Below are 25,388 nucleotides of genomic sequence, written 5' to 3' on the forward strand. Positions count from 1 at the left end.
TTCATCATCATCACGAAAATATCTTATCTTATTCTTATAATATTAAATTCGGTAAGTAGTTTAAAATAGAGAAATAAACCCTTGGATAGAATTTTAGAACGTTTTTCCAGCTCAAATGCCTTCAGACATTAGTATATTTTAAGTTTGTTAATGATATTTGTCAAATAAATAAATGCTTGTCAACTAAATATTGGTTGTACTAAGCGGTAAGGAAAATATTTTTTTATTAAAGTTTTTTAAAAAATTTTAGTGTGCTTAGTAAATCTCTTAAGTAAAAATACAAATACTAAAAAATAAAAAAAAACATTTCTCAAAAGGTTACAATTTTTTTTTCTAAAAGAATTTTTTAAAAAATATTTTAATAAAATAATAAAAAATGTTTTCAAATTATTATTGTTAGGGATGCCAATTGTGACTGCTGCTGTCTATTGTTTGTAGAGTTGATCATGTGTTGGTGCGATTGTTGTTGTCTGATTATGTTAGTGATGCTTCCTGATTATTGCTGTCTTTTAATATTGATTAAAGGAATTCTTGGAACCATTGGAGCTGCTGAACTTGCCATTGGACTGCGCTGCTGCATATCTTCACTTGCACGTGCTGTTTGTTGTCTCAGGATTGTGTTATGTTGCTGACCTGTTGCTACTGATTGCTGGTGCTGTTGTGTTGAGTCTGGACTGGGATGCTGCTGCTGTCCACTATCAATGTGGATTGAGGGAATTCTAGGCATTATTGAAACTGTTGGAGTTGAGCTTGGATCAACTGGCATCTGTCCCTGCTTAGCTGCTTCTTCAAATGGAAATCTGTCTTTAAAGAAAATTACATTTGGGGTTGTGATGATCTTCTCTTGTTGAGTGAGATACTTATACCCTTTTTGTGTTGTACCATATCCTACAAATGTACAAGGTGATGACCTTAAATCTAATTTGTACTTGTTGAAAGGTCTTTGATGAGGAAAGCATAGGCACCCAAACACCTTTAGGTTCTCATAAGGAGGTTTCTTTCCAAACAATTTTTCCGTAGGTGACTGTCTATGTAAAACTGGTGTGGGTAACACATTGATTAACTTGGCTGCTGACCTGCTGTTGTAAACGCCTCTCCCCAGAATTTGGTTGGCATTGAGGCTCCAGCCAACAGCGTTAGTCCCATCTCAACTACATGCCTGTGTTTTCTTTCTGTTGAGCCATTTTGCTGATGTACATGCAGACAAGAGAACCTGTGACAAATTTCTTTTTCCTGCAAAATCTTTGACAAGCCAACATATTCATCCGCATTGTCACTTTGTACCATTTTTAATTTTGTGTCTAATTACAGTTCAATCATTTGGTGAAAGTGATTAAAGACTGATTTAAGCTGAGCTCTAGATTTAAGAAGGTATATCCAAGTAAACTTTGAGAATGCATCAATGAAATTTACAAAATACCAATTTTCATTATTATCAGATATGGGTGCTGGTCCCCAAATATCTGTATATACAAGTTCTAATGGCTTTGTGTACACTGTTTGTGAAATAGGAAAAGGTAATTGATGCGACTTGCCAATACAACAGGCTGGACATTCTAGTTTATCAATTGTAAAAGAAAGATTACAAGTACTCAAAACTTTTGATATGACATTTTTATTTGGGTGTCCTAATCTGGCATGCCGCATGCCAAAGAAGAAGCTGATTCAAGCCTTTTACTGATGAAACATAGGCTGCTGGTGTATGTGCAGTGAATCTGACAAACTTATACAACCCCTTATCAACACTCCCTTGAAGAATAACTTTCTTGTTTTCCTGTGATTTAACACAACATTTATCAGCATGAAATTCAAAGAATACTTTGTTATCACAGCAGAATTGGTACACACTCATCAAATTCTTAGTGATTTCAGGTACGTGCAATAATTTTCTCATTAAAAACAACTTAGAGCTCAAATCAGATTTAAAACACGAATTACCAACATAATTGATTTGCAAACCTGTTCCGTTGCCTATCACAACTTGCTCATCTCCTCCATACTCCTCCTTCTCCATGAGATTTTGCTCATCATGTGTCATATGGTGTGTAGCACCTGAATCAGGGTACCAGTTCGGATCCTGAATGGTTGCTGGAGTTGTCAGCACATTACTATAGTTGGCCTTGGGTTGAGAGATCTGATTGTTGTAGCCTTCTTCATTGTAACCTGCATCATATTGTTTCTCACTGTACCTATGCCAGCATGTCTTTGCTGTGTGATCTATTTTGTCACAGACCTGGCATTGTGGCTTATTAGATTGAGAAAATTGAGAGTAATTTCTTTCTTAACTATAGTTTCTTGAATCTTCATAGTTTCTTGAATTATTGTAGTTTTCTCTTCCTTACTGTCCCCTTCCATAGCCAGATGAGGAGTGACCTTGTGTTGCTTTGCCCGTATATGAGCTTCTGCCTCCTCTATATGGTCGGCCACCTCTGCCTCGAGAACTACCCCTGAATCCACCTCTAAAGTGCTGAGCTAGATTAGCTTGAATAAAAGCTTCTGGTCTCTTGAATCTTGATAACATGCTTTCATGTGCTAAGAGTAAAGCTTCTAACTCACCTACTGTTATACCTTGATATCTTGCTGTGGTCAGAACAGAGGTTATCAACGAAGAATATTTCTCAGTCAGACCGTTCAAGATTGCGTTTACATGGACACTTTCTTTCATGGATTCTCCTACAGAGGCTAATGCATCTATGATCCCTTTTATTAACAGTACATATACTGTGTGTTTCTTGGCTCCAATCTAATTTTCTGGGCTTCAAGGAAGCAAACAGCAGTAGCAAGGTCAAGCACAGAAGCAGAATATAAGAGTATGACAGATCTGGTAGCTGAGCTAATTTGGGTGAAAAACTTAATGAGTGAGCTACAATTTCTACTAAAAGAGGTACCTATGGTCTACTGTGACAATTTAAGTGCAGTTCTGCTTGCTGCCAACCCAATCCTACATTCAAAATCCAAACACTTTGAGATAGATCTTCATTTTGTCAGAGATCATGTGAATAGTAAAGACATTAGAGTAAGTCACATTTCAAGAACCATGCAAGTAGTTGATATCTTAACAAAGGCTGTGTCTTCTGACAACTTTCTACATTTCAGGACTAGACTGAATATTGAGGAATTGGATAGCACAGCTGCAGAAATGAAAGGCAGAAAGGTCAAAAGCAATGATCAGCAGAGCAATACAACTAGTGATGATGATACATGATAGTCAAAGCAGGGCAAGACAAGAAAAAGGAGAAAGTAGAGATGATGTTAGGCATGCTTAAGTTCTAGTAATTGCCTTTAGCTAAATCAGTTAGAATGCAACTAGTTCTGTTTTAAGTTAACATAGTAAGCTTGAGATAATTGGTTAGTCCATTAGTTGCTGAGTTGGAATTAGTTAATGGTTAGAAAATTCTAGAAACTATTGACTATAAGTAACAATACTTGCTGCTACAGTAACCACTTTTTAGTTCACAATACAATTCATAGATTTATTCCTTTCTCTCTGCTTCTCTCTCTCTTTTCTCTAAACCTTCACATCAGATCTTTGAGTCTTCTTGATTCAGATTCTTGATACCTTTTAATTATATTCAAATATAATTAATAAATAAAAAATATTTTTAAATTTTTTTTTTTAAATGAATTAAACAACCTCAATTTTAAATATTACATTACAAACTTATATTACTCATATACTACATACTTACACTGTTACACATAAATTTAGAGTTTTTATCCATTACTTAATTTTGCCCATTTTCAAACTCGAATGCAGTGTTTACTACTGGATGGGGCTGGGTTTGTCAAAAGCTTTGGAGTCTGTCTACTTATCAAATTAAAGGTTAAGAACAAGAAAAGTTTCATAAATTGCAGTGTTTGTAAATAAAAAATGTTTTAGTAAATTAAAAATCAATTACTAACTTTATTATTATATATTTATTGTATTATTAGAAAAATAACCTTTAGCAATTATTTATTTTATTTTTATTGACAATTAAAATAATTATTAATATATTTATTGACAATTGAACACTTATCATCTATTTTATGTTTTGTCGCAAAAAATTTTAGTAGTAATTATATTATTACCGGTAAAAAAAAATTTAATATCCACAAAAAATATATAATTATTATTCTAATATGTGATAATAAATACAAATATATAATTGAGACGAAAATATAAGTTAAATAAAATATATATAATAATTATTATATTATTGTCACTAACTTTATTATTAAAAATATATTTTGTTGTAGTATTGTAATTATTTATATATATTGATTTACGTTTTTTTTTAACTAAACAATTAGTCATTAGAATAATCAAACTTATTATAATAAACTAATGAAATTTTCAATATATAAATAATGAAACTTATTTATAGTAGTATCATACCTTTTTTTATAAAATATTAAATATATATTTATACATATATATAGTAACGGATAAATTAATAATAGAAATTCAAGTACAATAATTAATTTTACAGGAAGTTGATAATTGAGAATTTTTACATAAAAATTTATTTAAATTAATCAAATTATTTAACAACTCTTAACTATTAATTTTATGTAAAATTAACTCCACCTAAATTTTCACCTATACTAATAACTGTTTTCTAATGTGGCACAAATTACATAAAATTGAATTTTGTCCTGCGTATTCGGTGGGGTTTTTTTAACGTATTTTCTCGTATTTCAATTTAGTCTTTGCTGTACCTTTGCTTCATTCCTTTTGAGATGTTAATAATCCAACAACCATTGAAAAGAAAACACAAGGGTAAACTAACTTAATATTTATTAAAGATCGGATTTGTTCAATAAAATTATTCAATATGAGTTGGAAAAATGTCTAAAGACTCAATTTTTTATATAGCCTCAAAATTGATTTATATTTTTCATGATTAAAATCATCAATATACGAAATAGAAACTTTTTAATATTAGAAATAATAGTTTATTATTCTCAATTCGAGTACACACATAAAACATACAGAAATTATTTTAAAAAATATAAATGTGAATTATAATATAAATCAACTAAATCAATTTTCTTTTATTTTTAATTTTAAAATTTAAAAAATTAGAATAATAAAAAAAATTTATAACGAACTTGTTTTTTAACTAATTAGCTGAAGGTGGTTTCACTCTAGTTAGTTTCTTAGGACTATATTTGTTTATATTTTATAGAGGCAAAACACTAAAACAGGATACATAGACACAAAATTATATTTGACAGATAAGATATAAATAGAAATATTGTGTTTAGAAACACTAAATTAGTGTATTTTGTGTCTATCCTAACAGAAAGAACACAAAAATACTAATAAAAAGACACAATTTATCTTTTATTTTTTATTTTAATATTATTGTTAATTTTTATAATTATATTTTTTATTATTATATTTTTTCTTCAAAATTTTTTGAATGAAAAAAATAAGAATAAATTCAATTTTTATAATTTATTTTAGTTTATCATCAAATAAAATACAAAAACATTAAATTTTATATTTCTATTCTTAATATCTTATTCTCAATGTCTTATTTTATTTTTCATATTGTCTTGTTCTCAGAAACAAAAATAACCTAGCAGAACTGATGTATTTTTTTTGTTCCATTGTGGGCAATAATATTTGCCGCTACAAACGTTAGTTCCTTGGCATTCTGTAGTAGCTACTACAATTTTCAAATCCATGGCCCTCTGCCCCTCTCTAAACACAACTCTTTGCAAGTTCCAAATTCGCAGTCATCAAGTTCGAACAGTTCCTCTTTACGGCAAATTACTATTTCTCCAGTCACCACTTGAATTATTATCCAAACAAAGTTAAATTAAACAACACATTTTCATGTAAAATATTACATTACAAGAATAATATAAAGCAACCACATAAAGATATTAACATCAAAAGTTTAATTAAAGAATTAACTTTTTAAGATTAACTTTTTTATGTTAAATTATAAATTTTAAATTAAAAAAAAGATTTATAATAAAATAAATTAATTAATATTACTTAATTAAAAAGTAATTTTCTGTACTTGTTCTACATATGAATGAGGATGTGTATGTGAACAAACCTAAAACCAAAAGGAAAAGTAAAAGAAGAGTGCCAAAGGATTAGTAGATTTTGTAATTTATAACTATTAATTGATTATTATTAATATTTTTAATAATATAAAAATATATTTAATAGTATAAAATTATTTTTTTATTAGTTAAATAATAACTAAATTTTAATAAAAATACTGACTCTTAAACTTTTTCAATAATTATTTACCTAGCAAATCAATTTAACATGCCTTTTTCTGCCATACCCTTTAATAAGTGAATGGGAGAGAATATTGATTTGTTTCAGTGAATTCTATCATTCTCTGTTTCTCCTTCTCTCTTTCTTTCTCTGAGTCTTCATTTTTTTTTCTGTTTTCATTTTAAATATAATTGTTAGTTATATAATTTCACCATATTTCACTTTCACTTCTACCTTCAGTCTTATTAACATTGAAATACATGTAATGCTTTTATTGTTCTTGAATCATATTTATTTTCAAAACATTTAAGAAGAATTTGTAATTGAGAAATAATAGGAATCGTTTATGGCAATAATAATTTAGTCCTTTAAAATATTTAGTTTAATCTTTTTCATATATTACAAAATTAATTTTTGGCTATTTCTAAGATTTAGTCTAATTCCGCCACATACATATCATATTTATCAATATCTTAATATTTTTCAAGTTATACCATATCTTCGTACGGTAAATATTTTATTTTTCTTATATATATATATATCCTTTAATTTGAGCAGAAAACTATTTAAGGAGTGATAATAGCATATATCTATCTATTCTAATCATTCTAATATATCAAAAAAGAATAGCAGACTTTAACACGAAAATTATTTTTAATATGAAAAAAATAGAAAAGATATTTTAGTTGAATATTAATATTTAAAGTGTATTATAATATTATGAAAATTATTTAACATATTTTTTACACGTTAGTTAAAATGTTGTCACATATTTAACAAATTTTTTACGTATTGATTCTTTATCTACAAAATTTATCTACCTGTAATTATATTAAATAATCGCATTTTTAACAAAAACACATATTTTTCAATATAAAAAAATTAGCCACTTTACAAATGTAATAATGAAGAATGATTTAAATCTCTATTCTTAGCTTCTTGCATTTATAGACAAATAAACCTTTCATTCACTCATTATTATTATTATTATTATTATTATTATTATTATTATTATTATTATTATTATGTAGTTGTAAAGTTGATAATAAAAAATTATTAAATAATAATTTAATCAAATTTATTAAATTATCTAATAATTTTATCTATAACTTTGTAAAAAATAACTGCAGACAAGTTGTTAGGTTAATTTTTTTTATATAAAAAAATATTGGTATTATTGTTGGAAATAAAAGTATTTAATGTAATTACAGATGGATAAATTTTTTAAGTAGTAAATCAAACACGTAAGGAGCGTGTTGCAATATGTAAAGGACGTATTAGACACGTAGCAATATGTTAGTTCACACACAAAAAATATGTTAAATACATGACAACATTTTAACCAATATAGAGAGAGCGTGCTGCAACACGTAAAAAGCGTGTTGAATAATTTCCATAATATTATAATACACTTTAAATATCAATATTCAACCAAAATATCATCTTTCTTTTCATATTAAAAATAATTTCTGCAAGTTTGTTACCTTATTATTATGGTCATTATTATTATATTTTCTCCCCGGTTACAAAGCACCAATATTGGCAAAAACAAGAGCGGGATCCGTGGCACTCTGACCATACATCTGCTGCATTTTCAGAATCCCCTTTGTTCTTCACACAAACCTCCTCGCAAAATTCACGTACGCAGTTATCCATGCTCCAAAACTCACGCCGACATTCAAAGAGCCTTTGATCCGCACCCACTTCACTTCTCATCACTGACACATACAACACCGCAAACACACTTATAAATAACACATTTTCATGTAAATGTTACAATTTTTTCTTTAATAAAAATAATAAAGTAAGGACAAGAAGATATTAACATAAGATATAAATGAAGATATTAGATATGAAAAATAAATCTTTTTAATTGTTAAAAAAATTGAAAGAATAAAATGTGATCTTTATTTTTTTTAATTTTTTTTGTATTTTTTTTAGTATTACTTATAAAATTAATGATAAAAGATCACATTTTATTGCTTTAATTATTAAAAAAAATTAAGAGAATCTATTTTCGATCCATATGTGAACAAACCTGAAACCAAGAGAAAAAGTGAAAAAAACTTTGCCATGGTTAATTTTGCCATTATTTATAATCAAACAATTGGTGGCCTGTTCTCAATATAACAATGCTTAATCTATCTACTAATCTCGATGCGTTTTGTGTATGTAACAACTAGAGATTTGGGATGTATATATAACCAAAATTTCATTTCATCACATAAAAAAATTATTGTAAAATTAATTGATATATATTTTCATTGGGCACATACAAGATGGAGTAACACGATAACTAAACTTAAATAATCACGAGTTAAAGTTATTTGAGATTACCAATAATGCGGGATTGATCCTGGTGAAAAGTGATTTGATATTCTACTTACCGTAATTACCACTAGCTACCTTGATTCTGTGTTACATTTTTTTATCTAAAAAGGTGAATAGTTAAGTTTAATAATAGCATGTCTATAACAATTAAAATAATAAAATTTGGTGTGTTAATTAATGAAAGTACTTATCTCTTGCTACTCATGAAAAGTTATTGCTGATGAATGGTTTTCTTATTGGACCGCAATTATATTGTTTAATTAAAAGAATATTTATATATACTTGATTTAATTTGATAAAACTGTGTTGCTATTATTTTATTATATTATTTTATTTATATTTTAGTTTTTTACAGAATTTTTTAACCCAAATGGTCAAAGACTAATCCGTCGAGAATCAGATAGAATTCCAAATTTTAAATAGTAGTTTATAGCTTTTAAATAGGTTCAGTTTCAATTTTAAATGGTTTGCAATAGTTCAGTTCGATGCAATTTTTAAAAAAATATTCTGTTTGTGTAGGGATTTTAAATTTCTACAAAAATGTCAAAAATTGTCAAAAAAATTCAACTTAAAACTCCCACAAAGCAGACAAAGAATTGCCACTAAATTATGTTCTGGAGGTTCTATAAAACTGCCATAAATAAACTCGTGGCACCTCAAATTTTAGAAATTTAAAAAACTCCCACTAATCTTTTGGTGGGGTTTCAAACCCCCACAAATAAAAAAAAAACCGCCACAAATAAACTTAAATCTGGTAGTGAGAATTCCATTTAAGAATTTATGACTAACTAATATATTATTGGAACTAGTAAACTAACTATTAGACTAATTCAATTTAATTATATTTTTTATTTATTAAATCATAATTTTAAATTTTAAAATCTTTTAATACATAAAGTTGTATTTTTAATTTATAAAATGAATCAGAACCCCAAATCGATTGGATTTAATTATTAGATATATTATCAATTTGGTATTTACAAGAAGTACTTAATGTTTGATATTTATGAAAAGTTAATAATAAAAGTATATTATAAATAATTTATTTTATTATTAGATATATGATACGAAATTGTATTAAGAAATAGAGAAAATTAGATAAAAATTTAGAGAGAATAAAATAAAATTTTCTAAAATTAGAATCAAGAAAAAAATTAGAATTTTTAATTACATTATGTATATTTATATTAGTAAATTTTATTCTTATTTATAGTATAATTATTTAATTGGGCTATAAACTCAATACTAATTCTGATCTAACATTATTCTCTTCTTTAAAACAATCTTGTCTTTAAGATTGCAAAAAAAAATATAAATCCTAATTAAAATTGTAACGGTGAAATGTGAATTACAATTAATAAAAAAAAACTAATCCTAAAATAACAATTTCTATACTACTGTTTAAAATATTATTTATTTTTTTTGCTACCAAGATCCCATTGTTTTAAAAAAAAATTATAGTACCATGCATGTAAATAATATGTGGAACATTCATCCTAAAAACATCTTTAATGGAGAATATTTTTAAGAAATAAATTGAATTTCTCAAATAGTATAGTCTCTTCATATTCATTTAAGATGTTGTGGGTTTGAGTCTCCATAATCTATATCTTTAATAAAAAAACCGAAATAAATTGAATTAGAATTAAAATGTGCATTGAAATTGATTGATGAAATAAAACCGATATCATATTAATAGATAACTAATAAAATTTTATCACTCGTATAATTATGTTGATGAAATAATTAAAAATAATATAAAATTTTAACTAAACGAAAACTAAATATTGAAAAAGCAAAATTTACTTTTAATTTAATAAAAAAATTTATTTATTTTCGTGATAACAAAAATCTAAAAATTATTTGTCTATTTTGCATAATATAACGAAGAATGATTTAAATCTTTAATCTTAACTTTTCGATAGACAAATATACAATACATTTCATTCGCTCGTTATTATTACTAAAAAATATTAAAAAATTATCAAAATTTATTTTTTTGTTATCAGTTAATTATTAATATTTAAAAATATTAATTAAAAATATATTATTGAATTACTAAAAAAAATTAAATTGACAACTAAATATAATAACTAAATACAATAAATTTTAATAACCCTCAAACATTTCTTGTAATATTATTATTATTATTATATCTTCTCCCCCGGTGGTAGGCACCAATATTGGCAGAAACAATTGTGAGGTCCTAAACAAAGTGACGAGAATGCCACAGAATCCCCTTGGTTCTTCAAACAATGCTCGTAGCAAGAAGTTTCAGTTTCGCAGTTAAAGCCGTGCCAGTTATCATTGCGACAACTTCTCATTCTTCCCACAACCCCTTCACTTCTCACTGATACAACACCCAAACACAATTCAATTACATAAATGTTTGATAATAAAAAAATTAAAAATAATTAGTATTTATTTTATTTAATATTTATTAATTATTAATATTAAATAAAATAAGTTTTAATTTTTTTTTCTAATACTACCGATTCAATTATTAGTCTTAAATAAATAACCCATTTTAAAATAATAATAATAATAAATAAATAATAGAGCAAGGAACACAAGATATATATTAACATGAGATATGAAGATGATATTTTTGAACCTGAAAGCAAAACGAAAAGTGTGAAAAAGTTTGTCATCTTTAATTTTGCCATTTATCAAACACTGTCTCCATATAAAGATGCTTAGTCGTCTACTAATTTCTATATGTGCGTGGGTGTATATATATATAAACCAAGATTCTTAATAACAATACATACCTAGTGTTAAAACTTATGATTATTATATAAATGAGCTTAGTTGTAGAAATCTACACATGTATTGTGTTTGATTGGAAAGAAAACTAGTGGAAAAAAAATGAATAGAAAAAAAAATAATGAAAAATAATATTTTTTTGTTTGGTTATTAACAAAAAAAAGAAATTTTTTGTATATATGGATCTCACTAAAAAAAATTTTTTTTCCATCACAAACAAAAAACTAAGAAAGAAAATACTATATTTTTTTGTATTTTTAATACTATCCTAAATTATATTATTGTTAACAATTATTAATATAAATTTAATTTTAATATATTATTATAATAGAAATTTATATTTAAACATTATATGTGTTAGATAAATAATTTAAATCAAATATATAAAATTATAATATTTTATAATATTTATATTTTATTTTATAATAAGAGTATTAATATAATTTTATATTATTATAATTTTTTTATTTTTTTAAACAGAAATTTTTTTTATTTTCTTTATTTATTTTTTATTTATTCAAACAATATACAAATAATTTTTTTTCTTTCCACTTATTTAATCTCGTCAGATATAATGTTATTTGATAATACTATATGATTATATGAAAACGTTTACTATTATTATTATTTAATAGTTAAGCACTAACTCCTACATTTATTTAACCACAATTAAATTTAATATTATCATAGTTATAACAATTAAAACAATAAAGTTCGGTGAGTAAATTAATTAACCAAAGTACTACTACTACTTATCGGTTGCTATGAAAAGTTAACATGTACTTAGGGGCAGCTTCCAATCTCTCATAATATATAATATTTGGTTCGCCATCATATTAAAGACTAATTTATAATATAATTTAATGAGTTTTTTTAAGAATTTTATTAGTCAATAAATTATTGTATACGTTAATAAATTATAATTTAAATAATATAATTTTTTATATTTATTTAAAAGATTATAAATTTAAATTTTTTTTATTTTTGATAAAAAAATAAATTACTACATATACAAAATAAAATTTAAATCCCTAATACATATTTAAACAAACGAATAAATTGATCATTCGATCAACTTAATTTATTCTCTCATATTTTATATATATAATATTTTTTACTGGACCGCGTATGATATTTTTTAATTCAAAGAATATATAATGGGTTATACACCTCATTATCCTTACGAAAATGTCTTATCTTATTTTTATAATATTAAATTCGGTAAATAGTTTAAAATAGAAAAATAAACCGTTGGATAGAATTTTAGCACCTTTTTCCAGCTCAAATGCCTTCATACATTAGTATATTTTAAGTTTGTAAATGATATTTGTCAATTAAATATTGGTTGTATTAAGCGGTAAGGAAAAGATTTTTTTATTAAAATTTTTATAAAAAAATTGTAGTGTCACTACAAGAGGAACTGGAATTTGCGGCGGTTTTTTTGGGAATTTGCGGCGGTTAAAAACCGCCGTGAAACAAAATTCCAGCTGTTCTAGAAACGTCGTCTATTAGGGGGTGGAGATTTGATTTTGCGGCGGTTTCGAAAAACCGCTGGCACAACCGCAGCAAAACCAAGGATTAGCGTCGTTTGATTTAGCAGCGGTTTAAAACCGCCGCAATTTTAGTGATTGGATTAAAAAAAATTGCAGCGGTTACAAAACCGCCACAAAATTATGGGTGGTTTTTTTAAAAAATTAAGACGGTTCAAAACCGCAACAATTTCTTAAACAACCTTAAAAAAAACTAATCAATTATATTAATTTATACCATTTTTCTTTACTATAACCTATTTTCTTTACATCATATTTATTAAACTTGAGATATTAATATAAAAAACACTAAATAAACAATATTAAACTCATAGATAAATTCAAAATGTTAACTAAAAAAAACCTTATTTTTAAAATAAAAAAACATGATACTCGAGCACTACTTGTGCACATACTAGCATATATATATATACAGGGGATAAACAAAACTAAGGTGGTAAAAACCTTAGAAAAATCCTAAATATTGAAGCCCCTTTAAAAGTCATGACTGACAAATATAAACCTCAAGGGATCGTTGACCTCCACTTAATTCAGACAATGACTATTTCCAAACACCTCCAAATGCAACCCGAACCTCAAGACCATCAAGAAAACTGCATCCTTCTGGAGGTTCTAACTTAGCCATCGTATCCGGTAGTACTGTAGAAGATATGGATCCAAAATCACTGGAAAAAAAAGGCATTGCCAAATTGAAAAGCATGTAAAATAGATGGAGTAAAGGGCATATATGAAGTGGTGAAAAAAACTGACTTGTTTACTTTAACCCAGGTCAAATTTAGTGTCTCCTTTTTCTCATCCAGTTCTTTGATCACTTTCTTAATTTTAGACTTGTCATTCTGCATAACACAAGGATAGAATAACCAGTTATGCAAGAAATGTGACAAATTATTGAAATAGATGGGCAAAAAGAAACCTCAATTATGTCTTTCTCTGACATTAAATCATTGTACTCATCTTCTGCCTTCTTAAACATTGCCATTACTTTCTTGTTGACCCGTTTTTCAAGCCTAAGGGAAAAATTACATGAAATCCTTTAACAATATAATAATCATAGTTGCACAAAATATTTATTATTATTATAACAATAAGTCAATTTATCACGTCAACACACCTAGACTGTTCAGCTTGAAGTTTAGACAAAGCTTTTGCATCATATCATCGGGGAGTATGTGAGAATTGAGAAGTGTTTGTATCATTAGTCTACCAAGAATTAGAACAACTATGCAACTGAACTGATTAAGATGTAAAAACAAGAAAAAAAGGACAACTATGTCCTATGTGTCTCACGTTTCAATGGTAGGAACCTTGAAAAATCAAATTTTGTAGCAGAAAGGATATGCTATTTGAACAAATAATAAAAATTGCTTTGTCGTGTTTGAAAACATAGTAAATGAACATACTACCTGTTAATTTCTTTCGACAATTCCTCCAATTTCTTAGCTTCTGCTTTTTTTTCTTTGTGCCTAAGTCTCTTGTTCAACTCAATTCTAGTGACCCTTTTTGTTTTGATAGACCTGTTAGATGAATATTCAAGCAATACAAATATATCAGATTAAAGAAGTAAACAATCAAGTCTAAAAGCAAAATAAAGAGATTAAAATTGTTATAGTTAGATAAATAAAAAAGGGCTAATATATAAAGGGATTAAGTTAATTAACTAGCTTTCACGTGCACTTGAAGCAGATAAATTTATATATGCATGGTTACCAACAAAATGTGTACTTTTCTATAGGTTTATTGTCTTATTCAAATTGTGGAACACTTAATTTAATTAAATAAAATTAAGGTGCAAACCTGCTACGCAAGCAACATTCATTTAATTAATTAAATGTGAAGGTCCACAACTAAAAAATCTATGTTTATGCAGCAGAAGAATGAAGGATACTTGCAGAGGTTCTAATCAGAACCATTTGTTTGTTGGAATGATTTAACCATAAAAACGAATGACCAAACTAACTTATTAGCTTAAATATGAAACATGTTAACTTAACACACAGCTCAAAATGGCAAAACTAACACTTATCCTTTAGCAATGAAGGTGATATGTCTTAGTATTTTATCATCTTATCATCTTATCAATAGTAAAATTTCTTAACATCAAATAATAAAGAGAACAACTATTTTGAAATTTCAAATAATGAAGAGAACAACTATTTTAAAATTTCACCATACTGTTCACATGATAGCAACTAGCAAGAGTGTGTAATGAGAGTCGGTAATAGCAAAGAGAAAATGGTGAACAATTTGAAAGAATGACATGGAGGAAAAAATAGGCCAGCAATCTCATATCTGAAATCTTATCCAGTTAAATATAAAAAGTGAGAGCATAACCAAAGTGCAAAAATATAACTGAATTAGCAATCTGAAAAATAAAAATATGTTCAAAAAATAAAAAAATAAGTATTACTTGGATAGCAAATGTAAGTGACGAAGCCTTATGGTAGCTCTCAAGCTGGTTCCCAATTTTTTGCGCAGTGAGCCACAAATCAGAAGTCTCCTCAGCAGTGAGATCAACAAGACGCTTTACTTCACGCTTCAGACAGATGAGCACATGTGAAGTAAAAAACATAGACTGCTCATGAAAATAAAGGCCCATTTATTCCTTTCAAGAATGTATGTTCCAAATTAAATGATGAGGAGACACAGGCAGAGCTGCATAATTTTATAGTCATAATGCTGAATATGTAAAAGAACTTTTGAAGAGCATTACAAAACACACACATAATTTCACTTTCATCCAAATTTGGTAATAATTAGCATTCTATATGCTTTACTTCTTACACTATTCACACTTGGTGACATTGTCCAAAATTACAATATGTCATTAGAAAAATCCAAAGAACAAAAGCAGACTTAAACCATTTAAATTTTAGCATTAAAAATAGACAGGATTATGTATAAAGACTTGCTTGAATTGAATGGATGGAAAACAAACCAGGAATAAGAGAACATACAGTTCATAAATATTTTGATAGAACACCTAATATTCTTGCAATATAAAAGTGGATTCTACTAAATTTATTCAACCACACAGTCATGCAAGAAGTACATTAGTTTAAGCCAAATCGAAAGTGCAAAAAATGGATTCCAATATCAAATTGCAAAGTAACAAAGATGAATGACACTTGAGCTAAAGAAATTAGTTATGAATAAATTTATGACTAAAGACACAAATTCATTACTTGATGTGAACCATTTTTCTCTTCTCTTCCTGCCATAGTTTCCAACGTAAGACAACATCAGTTTATCAATGATACACACACACACACTTGGGAATTAAACCCTACAGCATCCCCCATATTCTCTTTTTTCTTATTAAAACTGAGATGGGAAACATTTGGGTTTTTAGTGAAATGAGCTGAAGCAGTAAACACAAACATATCAAGAGTGGGGTTCAGAAATTGGGGACAAATTGAATCTGAATGTTAAATTGGAGAAGAAAAATTTGGCCAACAGCCACCAAAATTAAATTGGGGACAAATTAAATCAGAAGTCACAAGGATCAGATGCAAGATTAATTTACCAACAGCCACTAAAATTAAATTGGGAGAATGGAGGAGAACATACGACTGAGAGGGGAGTCTCTTGCGATCGGCAACGCACAACAGGGCAAGAGGAGAAGGCTGCCGATGATGACACAGGGACGGATGGCTGGGGAGGACGCCGACAACGTCACGGACATGCACGGCAGAAGGAGAAGATTCGGACCCCTTCCACTTTACCTTCACGCACGGGAGCTACACGGCTGAGGGAGGAGACTGGTGACCGGGAAGAACGATGAAGCGGACGTGCAAGCTGGAACTGACAGGGGGAAGAGCCACGACGGCGGAGGAGGAGTCCAGTGCTTGACTCACTTTTGCGCTGCTGGGGTTCTCGCGCCAAAGACTGAAGTGTTATTGTTACTGAGAATTTTTCTTTAAGTATATCTTAGGGAAACAAAAACCCTCTTCTCCCAGGGTTATTTGATGCGGTGAATGCCCAAAACCGCCTCAGGTCAGAATAATTGGAGCGGGGCTTAATTACGCACTAGAAACCGCATCAATTTAACGAAGCTGCAGCGGTTTGGGACAACGGCCGATAATCTTCGGCTGCTAAGTCCCGCATCTCTTGTAGTGTATGCTTAGTAAATCTCTTAAGTAAAAATACAAATACTACAAAATAAAAAAGACATTTCTCAAAAGGTTACCATTTTATTTTTTTCTAAAAAATTAAAAAATATATTTTAATATAATAATAAAAAATATTTTTAAATTTTTTCTTTTAAATGAATTAAACTGCCTTAATTTTAAGTATTACATTATAAAGAGTAAATAGTCAATCCCTGAATGATCATTTATTTTTTAAATTGGTCATCGAAAGATTTTTGTAATTAAATTTATTTTTTAAAAATTTTAAATTAATCATGTTAGTCTTTCCGTCACTTTTACTATTAACAGTGTCAAAATTTATTGATGTGATACGTTAAATAACATCACAATACACACCAAATATTATATATATAGTCTTTAGTTTGAGCAGAAAATTACTTAAGGAGTGATAATAGCACACGATATCTATTCCAATCCTTCTAATATTTCAAGAAAGAATAACACACTTTAACACATGTAATAATGAAGAATGATTTAAATCTCTATTCTTAGCTTGCATAGAGACAAATAGACATTTCATTCACTTATTATTATTATTATTATTATTATTATTATTATTATTAGAGTAAATACCCAACTCGACTATTGATAATTATTTCAAAGGGATTACAAGACCTCAAACAAAAAAAATATCTAACCTAACTCCTCATTTTTATTTTTATAGGATTGATTAGTTCTTGTGTAAAAAAAAAAACACTGACACAGAGACTAATCAATCTCATAAAAAAAAATTTCATGAGTCGAGTTGAATATTTTTTTATCAAAAATTTCGTTGTATTTTGAGATAATTATCAAGAACTGTTTAGAATTTTATTATTATTATTATTATTATTATTATTATTAGGTAGAAATTCACATGCAGTGTTTTATGTGAAGTAAATAATAAAAAATTAATAAATAATAATCTAGTTAAATCTATCAAATTATTTAACAATTCTTATCTATTAACTTCATATATAAATACAACTGCATATGAATTTTCGTTTAATTACTAGCATCATTATTACTATATTTTCTCCCCGGTTAGAAAGCAATAATATTTACAAAAACAAGTGCGAGATCCCTGGCACTCTGACCATACAACTACCCATGGTTCAGAAATCTCATGGTTCTTCACACAAAGATCCCGGCAAATTTCAGCTCCGCAGTTATCTGTGTCCCAAAACTTACGCCCACATTGAAAGACTCTTTCACCCACACCCACTTCGCTTCTCATCACTAACACATACAATTCATCAATTAGTCTTATAAATAACACATTTTCATGTAAATGTTACCATTTTTTCTTTAATAAAGCTAGGACAAGAAGATATTAACATGCATCAGATATGAATGAAGATATTAGATATGTATTTGAACAAACCTGAAACCAAAAGGAAAAGTGAAAAAAGGTTTGCCATGCTTAATTTTGCCATTTAGTCTACTAATTTCAATATCTTTTATGTAGATGCGTGCAGGGTGTATATATATATAAGCGAAGATTCTAGTATCATCATAAAATAATATGTTTATACCTTATGACAAAATATTTTTACAAATTAATGAGAAATAGACATATAAAATATTAATCTTTTATTGGTCGTAAAGTTTTATATCTTAAGTATTGATTAAAATATTCAAACACAAATACGATAAATTAAAAAGATAGATTGATATAAAATATTTTAGTTAGAACTTATGATTACTGTATAAATAACTTTATTAATATTCGAAAATAAATATTTTATTTAATCTCTTTAGAAGTGACACATGATATATCTAATAATAGTTTAAAGAATTTAGTGGAATATGAATCTTGAATTTTTGGATTTTTTTAAATAAATATTTTAATTGTGAATATACGTTAATTTGAGGGTATTTACAAATTTTCATTAAATGATTTATCTCGTTTACAGTTTTATCTGACTGGGTAGACCTGGGTATCTTGTCTAGCTATCAAGAGAGATCCATAGTGGATGAGATAGTTTGACAAGGTATTTCAAGTTCGAACGACTAACCAGCAGACGATGCAGCAGATTGCAGAGCAGTTTCACACAACCAGAAAGCATGGTATTGTCTATAGTGTACTTTATTTTCTCTGCCCCACCAGTGACTACCTCAGTTTAGGTGCCTTAGATGTTCTCGGGTGCCAATTCTTCCTATGGACCAAATCTCTGGTTGGGGATCTCAATATACTACACCTCCTTCCGTTTACTACGACCAACTGATGACTACTTCACATTGGTTAGCTCCCCCACCTTAGTATCCACCATCGCCACCACACTTCCAGACACAAGCGACTGATCCACAGCCTCCTCCGCCACCGTTACATGCAATGGCCCTTCTACCACCACTGGCTCCTCAGGACCCGTGAGGTCGCAGACCACCTCGCCAAATCCAGTCTTCCCTCTGTGTCATTGGGCATTGCCTTCATTACCTTAGGGACCAGCATCCATAATCGACAGTACGTGTTGTTAGATTAGTTAGTAGTTTATCTTGTATTACTCCAAAGTACAGTGTTTTGTACCAAAATTTTACATTATAACGATTATGTACTCTTTTATTTTTGTCTTTGTTTTATGTACCCCATTTTTTAGTTATTATCCATGCCTTAATTAGAGTTATGTATGCAAATTATCGTAATAGAACGTAAAACATAGGCAGTTTGATTGCTAAATAAAACAAAATAACAACGATACATAATGTAACCTCAAATGAATAGCACGCTTCTAGTACATGTGAAATGCAATACAAATTATGCAATTGTTAAGTATCCTCTATGGGTTGTTACTGTTACTATTTTGTACAACTGTAATTAGCAACACTCTACCATATTTGTCATACAAGTGCGTGCTGTCTACGGAGACAAATAACTTACAATGCTTGAAAGCTTCAATGCACAAAGGGTATAACCAGAATACCTTGTCGAACTGACCGCAGTCGCTCACCATCAAGTGGCCATCATAATACGTCACTGCACTGATGTCACATACCATGTCAGGGAGACAAGTCTACAATGCTTAGAGCAACCATGGCCCCTTGTTGTACGACTCCTCCCAATCGTTGTATATTTGTGCAATTGCCTTTTGTTTTGCCACTCAAATTTTTCTGTATGACAGCTTGAAGTGATAGCTTTGTCTCAGTGTACTCTATAGAACAGGAATAGTCATTGATGGACTAGACTGTATAAGTGGCAGGATGATTATGCATATGAGGTTGCTGTCCAACTGTTGGTGATCCTGTGACATAGTGGGGGACAAACATCTGTGTGGTCTGCCGAATTTTTACACCTTCCTAACCATTTTAAATATAGTCAAATTAAAATCTAACCAAAATAAGAACGATGAAGAAGATAATGAATTAAAATACAATAACACTCACCAATATCCCATATTCTGTTAGAGGGCGATATAGAGATTCTAAGAACAACTTTCCGTAAATTACCGGCAACGTACGTGGTATGTTAACCGATCCGACTCGACTACTCGATACTCGGCACTTCTCCGAATATAGTAATTCTTCAGGCCTTGCAGCACTACCTCTCTGCTCCTAAATCTGTGACCAACCCAAAATTCCACACTACTATCGGTGTTCTAATCGTCGGTCCCCATATTCAAATATGGAATTTACTCGTGCATCGCATCCAAATTCAATGTATGGTAGTGATTGGGTACAAATAATAACTCTAGAATTTGATGCGGAGCAAGCAAAAATCGAATTGATCCACCAACAGGAGTCTTAGGTATGAAATTATCGTCGTCGTCATCAAAAGAACCACTTTCGTGGCTATCGACAACATACTCTTTATCGAATTTCTCATTCTCAATATCCATATCCTGCACTAAACTAGCACAGTGCAACGATCGTGATGCGAGTGGAAGGTCATCCGATACAAAGTTCAAACTACTAGCACCACCACCATTAACATCATGAACCTTCACAAAAAATTCATCACTTGTTTAATCATAATTTTTTTTAAATTATTCTTTTATTATTTATTTATTTTTTTGTTTTAATACTGCCATTTCATTCATTATTGCCAATCAACTACTACCATCCTTGGCCAATAATATCCCACCAGCCACCCGTTACCAAGGATACTTAATTATAAAATCTAATTTTATATTTTAAATTTTAAATTCTAAAATTTTAAATTTTAATTATGAATTTTAAATATTATAATTTTTTATCCTAATTTTTGTTTACTTTCAAATGTTTTTTAGTTATGTATGTTATGACTTATGAATGCTTTATTACTTTTTGTTTTTTAAATATTTTTTAATAATTATTTATTGACTATTATAATAAAAAATTGTAACACAGTTCAAAATTATAAGATCATAATGATCAATCATTCAATCCATCATCCATACATATGCTTTTTGCTTAATTTTAAAACTAAAGTCAGTTTTTAAGATTGAAAATTCTTGCAATTAGAAATTGACCCACAAATTAATTTATTGTCTAAAATTACTAAATCAAATTAGCCTATCATCAAAATATATATTAACCTAATTTTAAAGTTAAAATTTAATTTATTTTTTAAATAGACCAGGTCAAATCAGTGTAGACTCTTAACAGGCTTAACCTATCATATAGTTAATTAGTCTAAATCTAAACTTGCAGCTGTTATAGACTTTTTTATAAATATTAAACCTGATCTATTATTCAGTACATATTTGTTATTAATACATATAAATTATTTCCATTTAATCTTATTTCTGTATTTTTATCCGATTTCTTCTTTTTTTACAAACTTATCTTTCTTGCTTCTCAAGTCAAGATTACAGTCATTTGTGAGCTTTAGGTATGAATAACAAAAAAGATTGAAAATACATTGTTGGTGATGATAAAATTTCTAATTTATTTGCTCGTCGAATTACCACCCACTTAATTCTTTCACTTTATTATAAGTCTTATTATATCTCTTAACAATATAATTTTTAAATAATTTATAAGTATAAGATAATTTTTATCTTTTAAATTATACTTTTTGAAATTGAGTTAAATTCATTTAATATTAATTCAAGCATATTTTCAAGTTTCGGTACCTAAAATCCATCTAAAACTTGGATAAAGTATGTTTTTTTGTTCTTTAACGTTTTTAAATTTTTTTAAATATATCTTTAACATTTAATTTGCTTTAATTTTACTCTTAATATTTAAATTAAATTTTAATTTTATCTCTATTGTTCAATTTTTAATGATCTTTTTTTTCAATTTATCCTTAATCCTAATTCTTATATTAAACCAACCACTATCCTAATGTCTAAACCAACCACTATCACTCTAAATGATTAAGGTCTAATTTAATTTGAATAAACAGCTTAATTAATTTTTTTTAAAAATTTAAACAATAAATAATTATATTAAAAATAGCTTATAAATAAATTATTTTGTTATTTGAATTTTTTATTTTAAAAGTGTTTATTTTATAGAAATATGATAAAAAAAAGTAGTAATATTATAAGAGAAGTTTTTTTTTAACTTCTCTATAAGCTCCTAAATAGCTTTTTAGATAGCTGCAATTTGATTTTAAAATTGTATCAGACATTAATACTATAATTTTTTATAAGTCAAAAGCTCAAAAAAATTATTTTTGAAACCTCTCAACCGGACATCAAATATTATAGCTAAACTAGTTTTTTTTTTTTTTTTGTTTCCCACGGTATCCCCCAACCCGACAAGCCAAAGACTAATCCGTCGCAGTACTGAGCTCCATTTAAGGGTTTGCCGCTGGCCAATGGATTGCTGCATGCACAAGGCGGGATTTGAACTCCCGACACTTGCTTAAGCGGATTAGTAAGCTAACCACTAGACCAACCCAACTTGATTTATAGCTAAACTAGTTACTCATTCAATTTTGATGAAGTCAACAATTACAATTTAATTAACTTAATTATTCAAATCACCACCACCAACTTATTTCTTTAACACTTATCAAGTTTCATGGTTAACCAATGCAAGTTGAAGTTTCCACACACATACCAGCACCTGTTACTACTTTAGATAATAACCACAATTTTTAACTTCAAAATTAAAATAAAAATTTTGCTTTTGTTCACAACCAGACAAATCAAAATTCTTAGTTAATAATAATCAATTAATTAACAAGCGTAAGCACAAACGCAATTGAGAAATGTGCAACGTGCAGATATGAAGGTAGGCCATTTTTTCACACATTCTTTGTAACAAATCACACTCCCACATGATTTAAGTCTAAGCCAACTATCTTCACAAACTTCAGTTTTTTGTCCATCCACTTCAATTCTCATCATCAACACAACTTTCAATTGATTTAAAACAAGAAGACATTTTAATTTGATGTATAGTAATAGATCATAGAACAAGAACAAAATATATAAAATAATATATAATAGCTTTAATTGTCAAAATATAGTTCTTCAAAATATGTGTTCATTAATTTAATTATTGAAAGATCGAATGTTTTAAATTGGTATCTAAAAAATACAATTATATATCAAATTGGTTCTTTTACTAATTAAATAACGCATAACAGAATAATTATGTCACGTGACATTATCTAATTAATAAAAGGATTAAATTGAATTCACAATTATATTTTTTACAATATAAATTTAAGACATTTAATCTTTTAAGAATTGTCTTAACTATTAATCTAATAATAATAATAATAATAATAATAATAATAATAATAATAATAATAATAATAATAATAGGGCTGGAAGTGAGTCGAACTAGACCAAGATCAAGCTCGACTCATGAAAATTAAGCTTGGTTCACGGTTCAACTCATTAATAATCGAACCTATTTTATAAGCTCAAACTCGATTCAACGAAAGCTCACAAGCTAGTTCGGGCTCACGAGTTGGCTCAAATAATAGGAACATAATCTATAATTCTATATCAATAAATTATAACTTATATATATTAAAATATATTTAAAAAGATAAATTTAATATATTGTCTATCTATCAATTATAAATTTTTTATTTATGTCCTAGGTTAAAATTATACATAAAAAATGTCTGTAAAATTTTAAACAATTCAGAACATTGATATATATATATATATATATATATATATATATATATATATATATATATATATATATATTATTAATATGTATATTCTATATGTATTTAATTTATACTTTTAATATTATATATATAATTGAATCAGTTCATGAGCTAATGAGTTGAATTTATCTATGCTCAAACTCGACTCATTTAATTTATGAGCTTAAATCCAAACTCAAACTTAGCTCACCAGTTCACAAGTTCATCTTATCGAGCTATTAATGAATTGAACTCGAACTAGCTTATAAGCTATCTTGACTCACTTCCAACTCTAAATATAACATGTTAATATAAATGAGATTAAAAGATGATAGATGTACCTGACATCATAAGAAAAAGTGAAAACATGCTTGTTAAACTTAACTTAGCCATCTATCAAATATTAGTGTCAACATATATCTCTTAACTTGTATGTGACCCTGGGAGATGTTTAGTGTATATATAAGTGAAAATTCATTATTTCACCACATCTAATTTTTTTTTTAATTAATTGATATTTTATTTTATTTTTAAATTCAATTGTCTAAAGGTAAATAGTTATTTTTTTTTTCCAAGTATCCACCTTGAAGATCGGTGACTAATTTTTTTGTTGTCGGAATTTTCAAAGTATCCACTAATAGCAAAATGCAGTCCATGCATTTATTATTAGAATAAATCAAATTCACACCACTTAATTAAAGAACCTATTAAAAATTTAAAATAGCTATAATAACAATTGAATTAATAAAACTTTGTATGTGCGAAAGGCTAATAAAGTACTTGTCACTTGGTATTTACAAAAAGTTATTCTGAAATAAAGTACATGTAAGTAGTTTTCATCCTTAAATGAACAAATAATTTCTTTTATTCGGTAATAATTATTTTTTAAACTCAAACAAAATTTATAAAACAAATTCGTAAAAAAATGTTTTTTTAATGTTTTTTAAGTTATTTTATCCTACAAACCTAAAATAATTAATTAGCAGTCCTTGTTCATTGTTCAATATTAGGCACAGTATTTCAATCTAGTCAAGATTTTGTATTTGGACAGAATATTTGTTACGGTGGGTAACCGGAGATTGATTGAACGGATGGCGTCGGATGGCCCAAACATGTGAAGGAGGAAGTTTCCGTCTGAGTATGCAGCTCGGGAGACTCCATCCGACTTGTGTTCGTGAGTGAATCGGGGGTGGTACCTGCAAAAACACTCCGATGCTTAAGTTAGCAAGGGTGTGAGCAAGTCTAGAGAGTATTGGGCTTAGAGATACCTGAGGGGTGTCAGTGTATTTATAGTGGTGAGCCAATAACCACCGTTGGAGTAGTGCCGTATCTTTAGGGTGCTAACCGCC

The 25,388-nt window shown here is 28.1% G+C and overlaps 1 protein-coding gene and 4 long non-coding RNA genes across 10 annotated transcripts; all 5 read right to left on the reverse strand.

Annotated features, from left to right (window-relative positions):
- Positions 1-5,508: 5,508 nt before the first annotated feature.
- LOC112709858 (uncharacterized) lies at positions 5,509-8,785 on the reverse strand. 2 transcript variants are annotated; one of them, XR_003156550.3, is made up of 3 exons: positions 8,564-8,723; positions 7,711-7,944; positions 5,509-5,782 (listed from the first exon to the last, which is right to left on the reverse strand). It is a non-coding gene; the product is annotated as an uncharacterized lncRNA (long non-coding RNA). The 2 variants fall into 2 exon arrangements; XR_003156549.3 differs by lacking the exon at positions 5,509-5,782 and having other exon boundaries at positions 7,575-7,944; positions 8,564-8,785.
- A 1,804-nt stretch (positions 8,786-10,589) lies between these two features.
- LOC140174927 (uncharacterized) lies at positions 10,590-11,436 on the reverse strand. Its single transcript, XR_011865073.1, has 2 exons — positions 11,172-11,436; positions 10,590-10,907 (listed from the first exon to the last, which is right to left on the reverse strand). It is a non-coding gene; the product is annotated as an uncharacterized lncRNA (long non-coding RNA).
- A 1,710-nt stretch (positions 11,437-13,146) lies between these two features.
- Positions 13,147-16,864, reverse strand: LOC112709859 (structural maintenance of chromosomes protein 2-2-like). Of its 5 annotated transcripts, none has more exons than XM_072202252.1 (7): positions 16,441-16,859; positions 15,281-15,406; positions 14,277-14,387; positions 13,985-14,015; positions 13,787-13,880; positions 13,624-13,709; positions 13,147-13,538 (listed from the first exon to the last, which is right to left on the reverse strand). In XM_072202252.1, the coding sequence occupies exons 5-7, from the start codon at positions 13,850-13,852 to the stop codon at positions 13,415-13,417; spliced, it is 276 nt and encodes a 91-aa protein (XP_072058353.1). In that variant the 5' UTR covers positions 13,853-13,880; positions 13,985-14,015; positions 14,277-14,387; positions 15,281-15,406; positions 16,441-16,859; the 3' UTR covers positions 13,147-13,414. The 5 variants fall into 5 exon arrangements, with proteins under 5 accessions (XP_072058353.1, XP_072058352.1, XP_072058349.1 ...); XM_072202251.1 differs by having other exon boundaries at positions 15,281-15,525; positions 16,441-16,583; XM_072202248.1 differs by lacking the exon at positions 13,985-14,015 and having other exon boundaries at positions 16,441-16,864.
- A 2,875-nt stretch (positions 16,865-19,739) lies between these two features.
- Positions 19,740-21,211, reverse strand: LOC112709860 (uncharacterized). Its single transcript, XR_003156559.2, has 2 exons — positions 20,382-21,211; positions 19,740-20,294 (listed from the first exon to the last, which is right to left on the reverse strand). It is a non-coding gene; the product is annotated as an uncharacterized lncRNA (long non-coding RNA).
- A 1,811-nt stretch (positions 21,212-23,022) lies between these two features.
- Positions 23,023-24,530, reverse strand: LOC140174928 (uncharacterized). Its single transcript, XR_011865074.1, has 2 exons — positions 24,381-24,530; positions 23,023-23,286 (listed from the first exon to the last, which is right to left on the reverse strand). It is a non-coding gene; the product is annotated as an uncharacterized lncRNA (long non-coding RNA).
- Positions 24,531-25,388: the final 858 nt, after the last annotated feature.

The sequence above is a fragment of the Arachis hypogaea genome, chromosome 9 (assembly GCF_003086295.3).
Source record: "Arachis hypogaea cultivar Tifrunner chromosome 9, arahy.Tifrunner.gnm2.J5K5, whole genome shotgun sequence".
Taxonomy (NCBI): domain Eukaryota; kingdom Viridiplantae; phylum Streptophyta; class Magnoliopsida; order Fabales; family Fabaceae; genus Arachis; species Arachis hypogaea.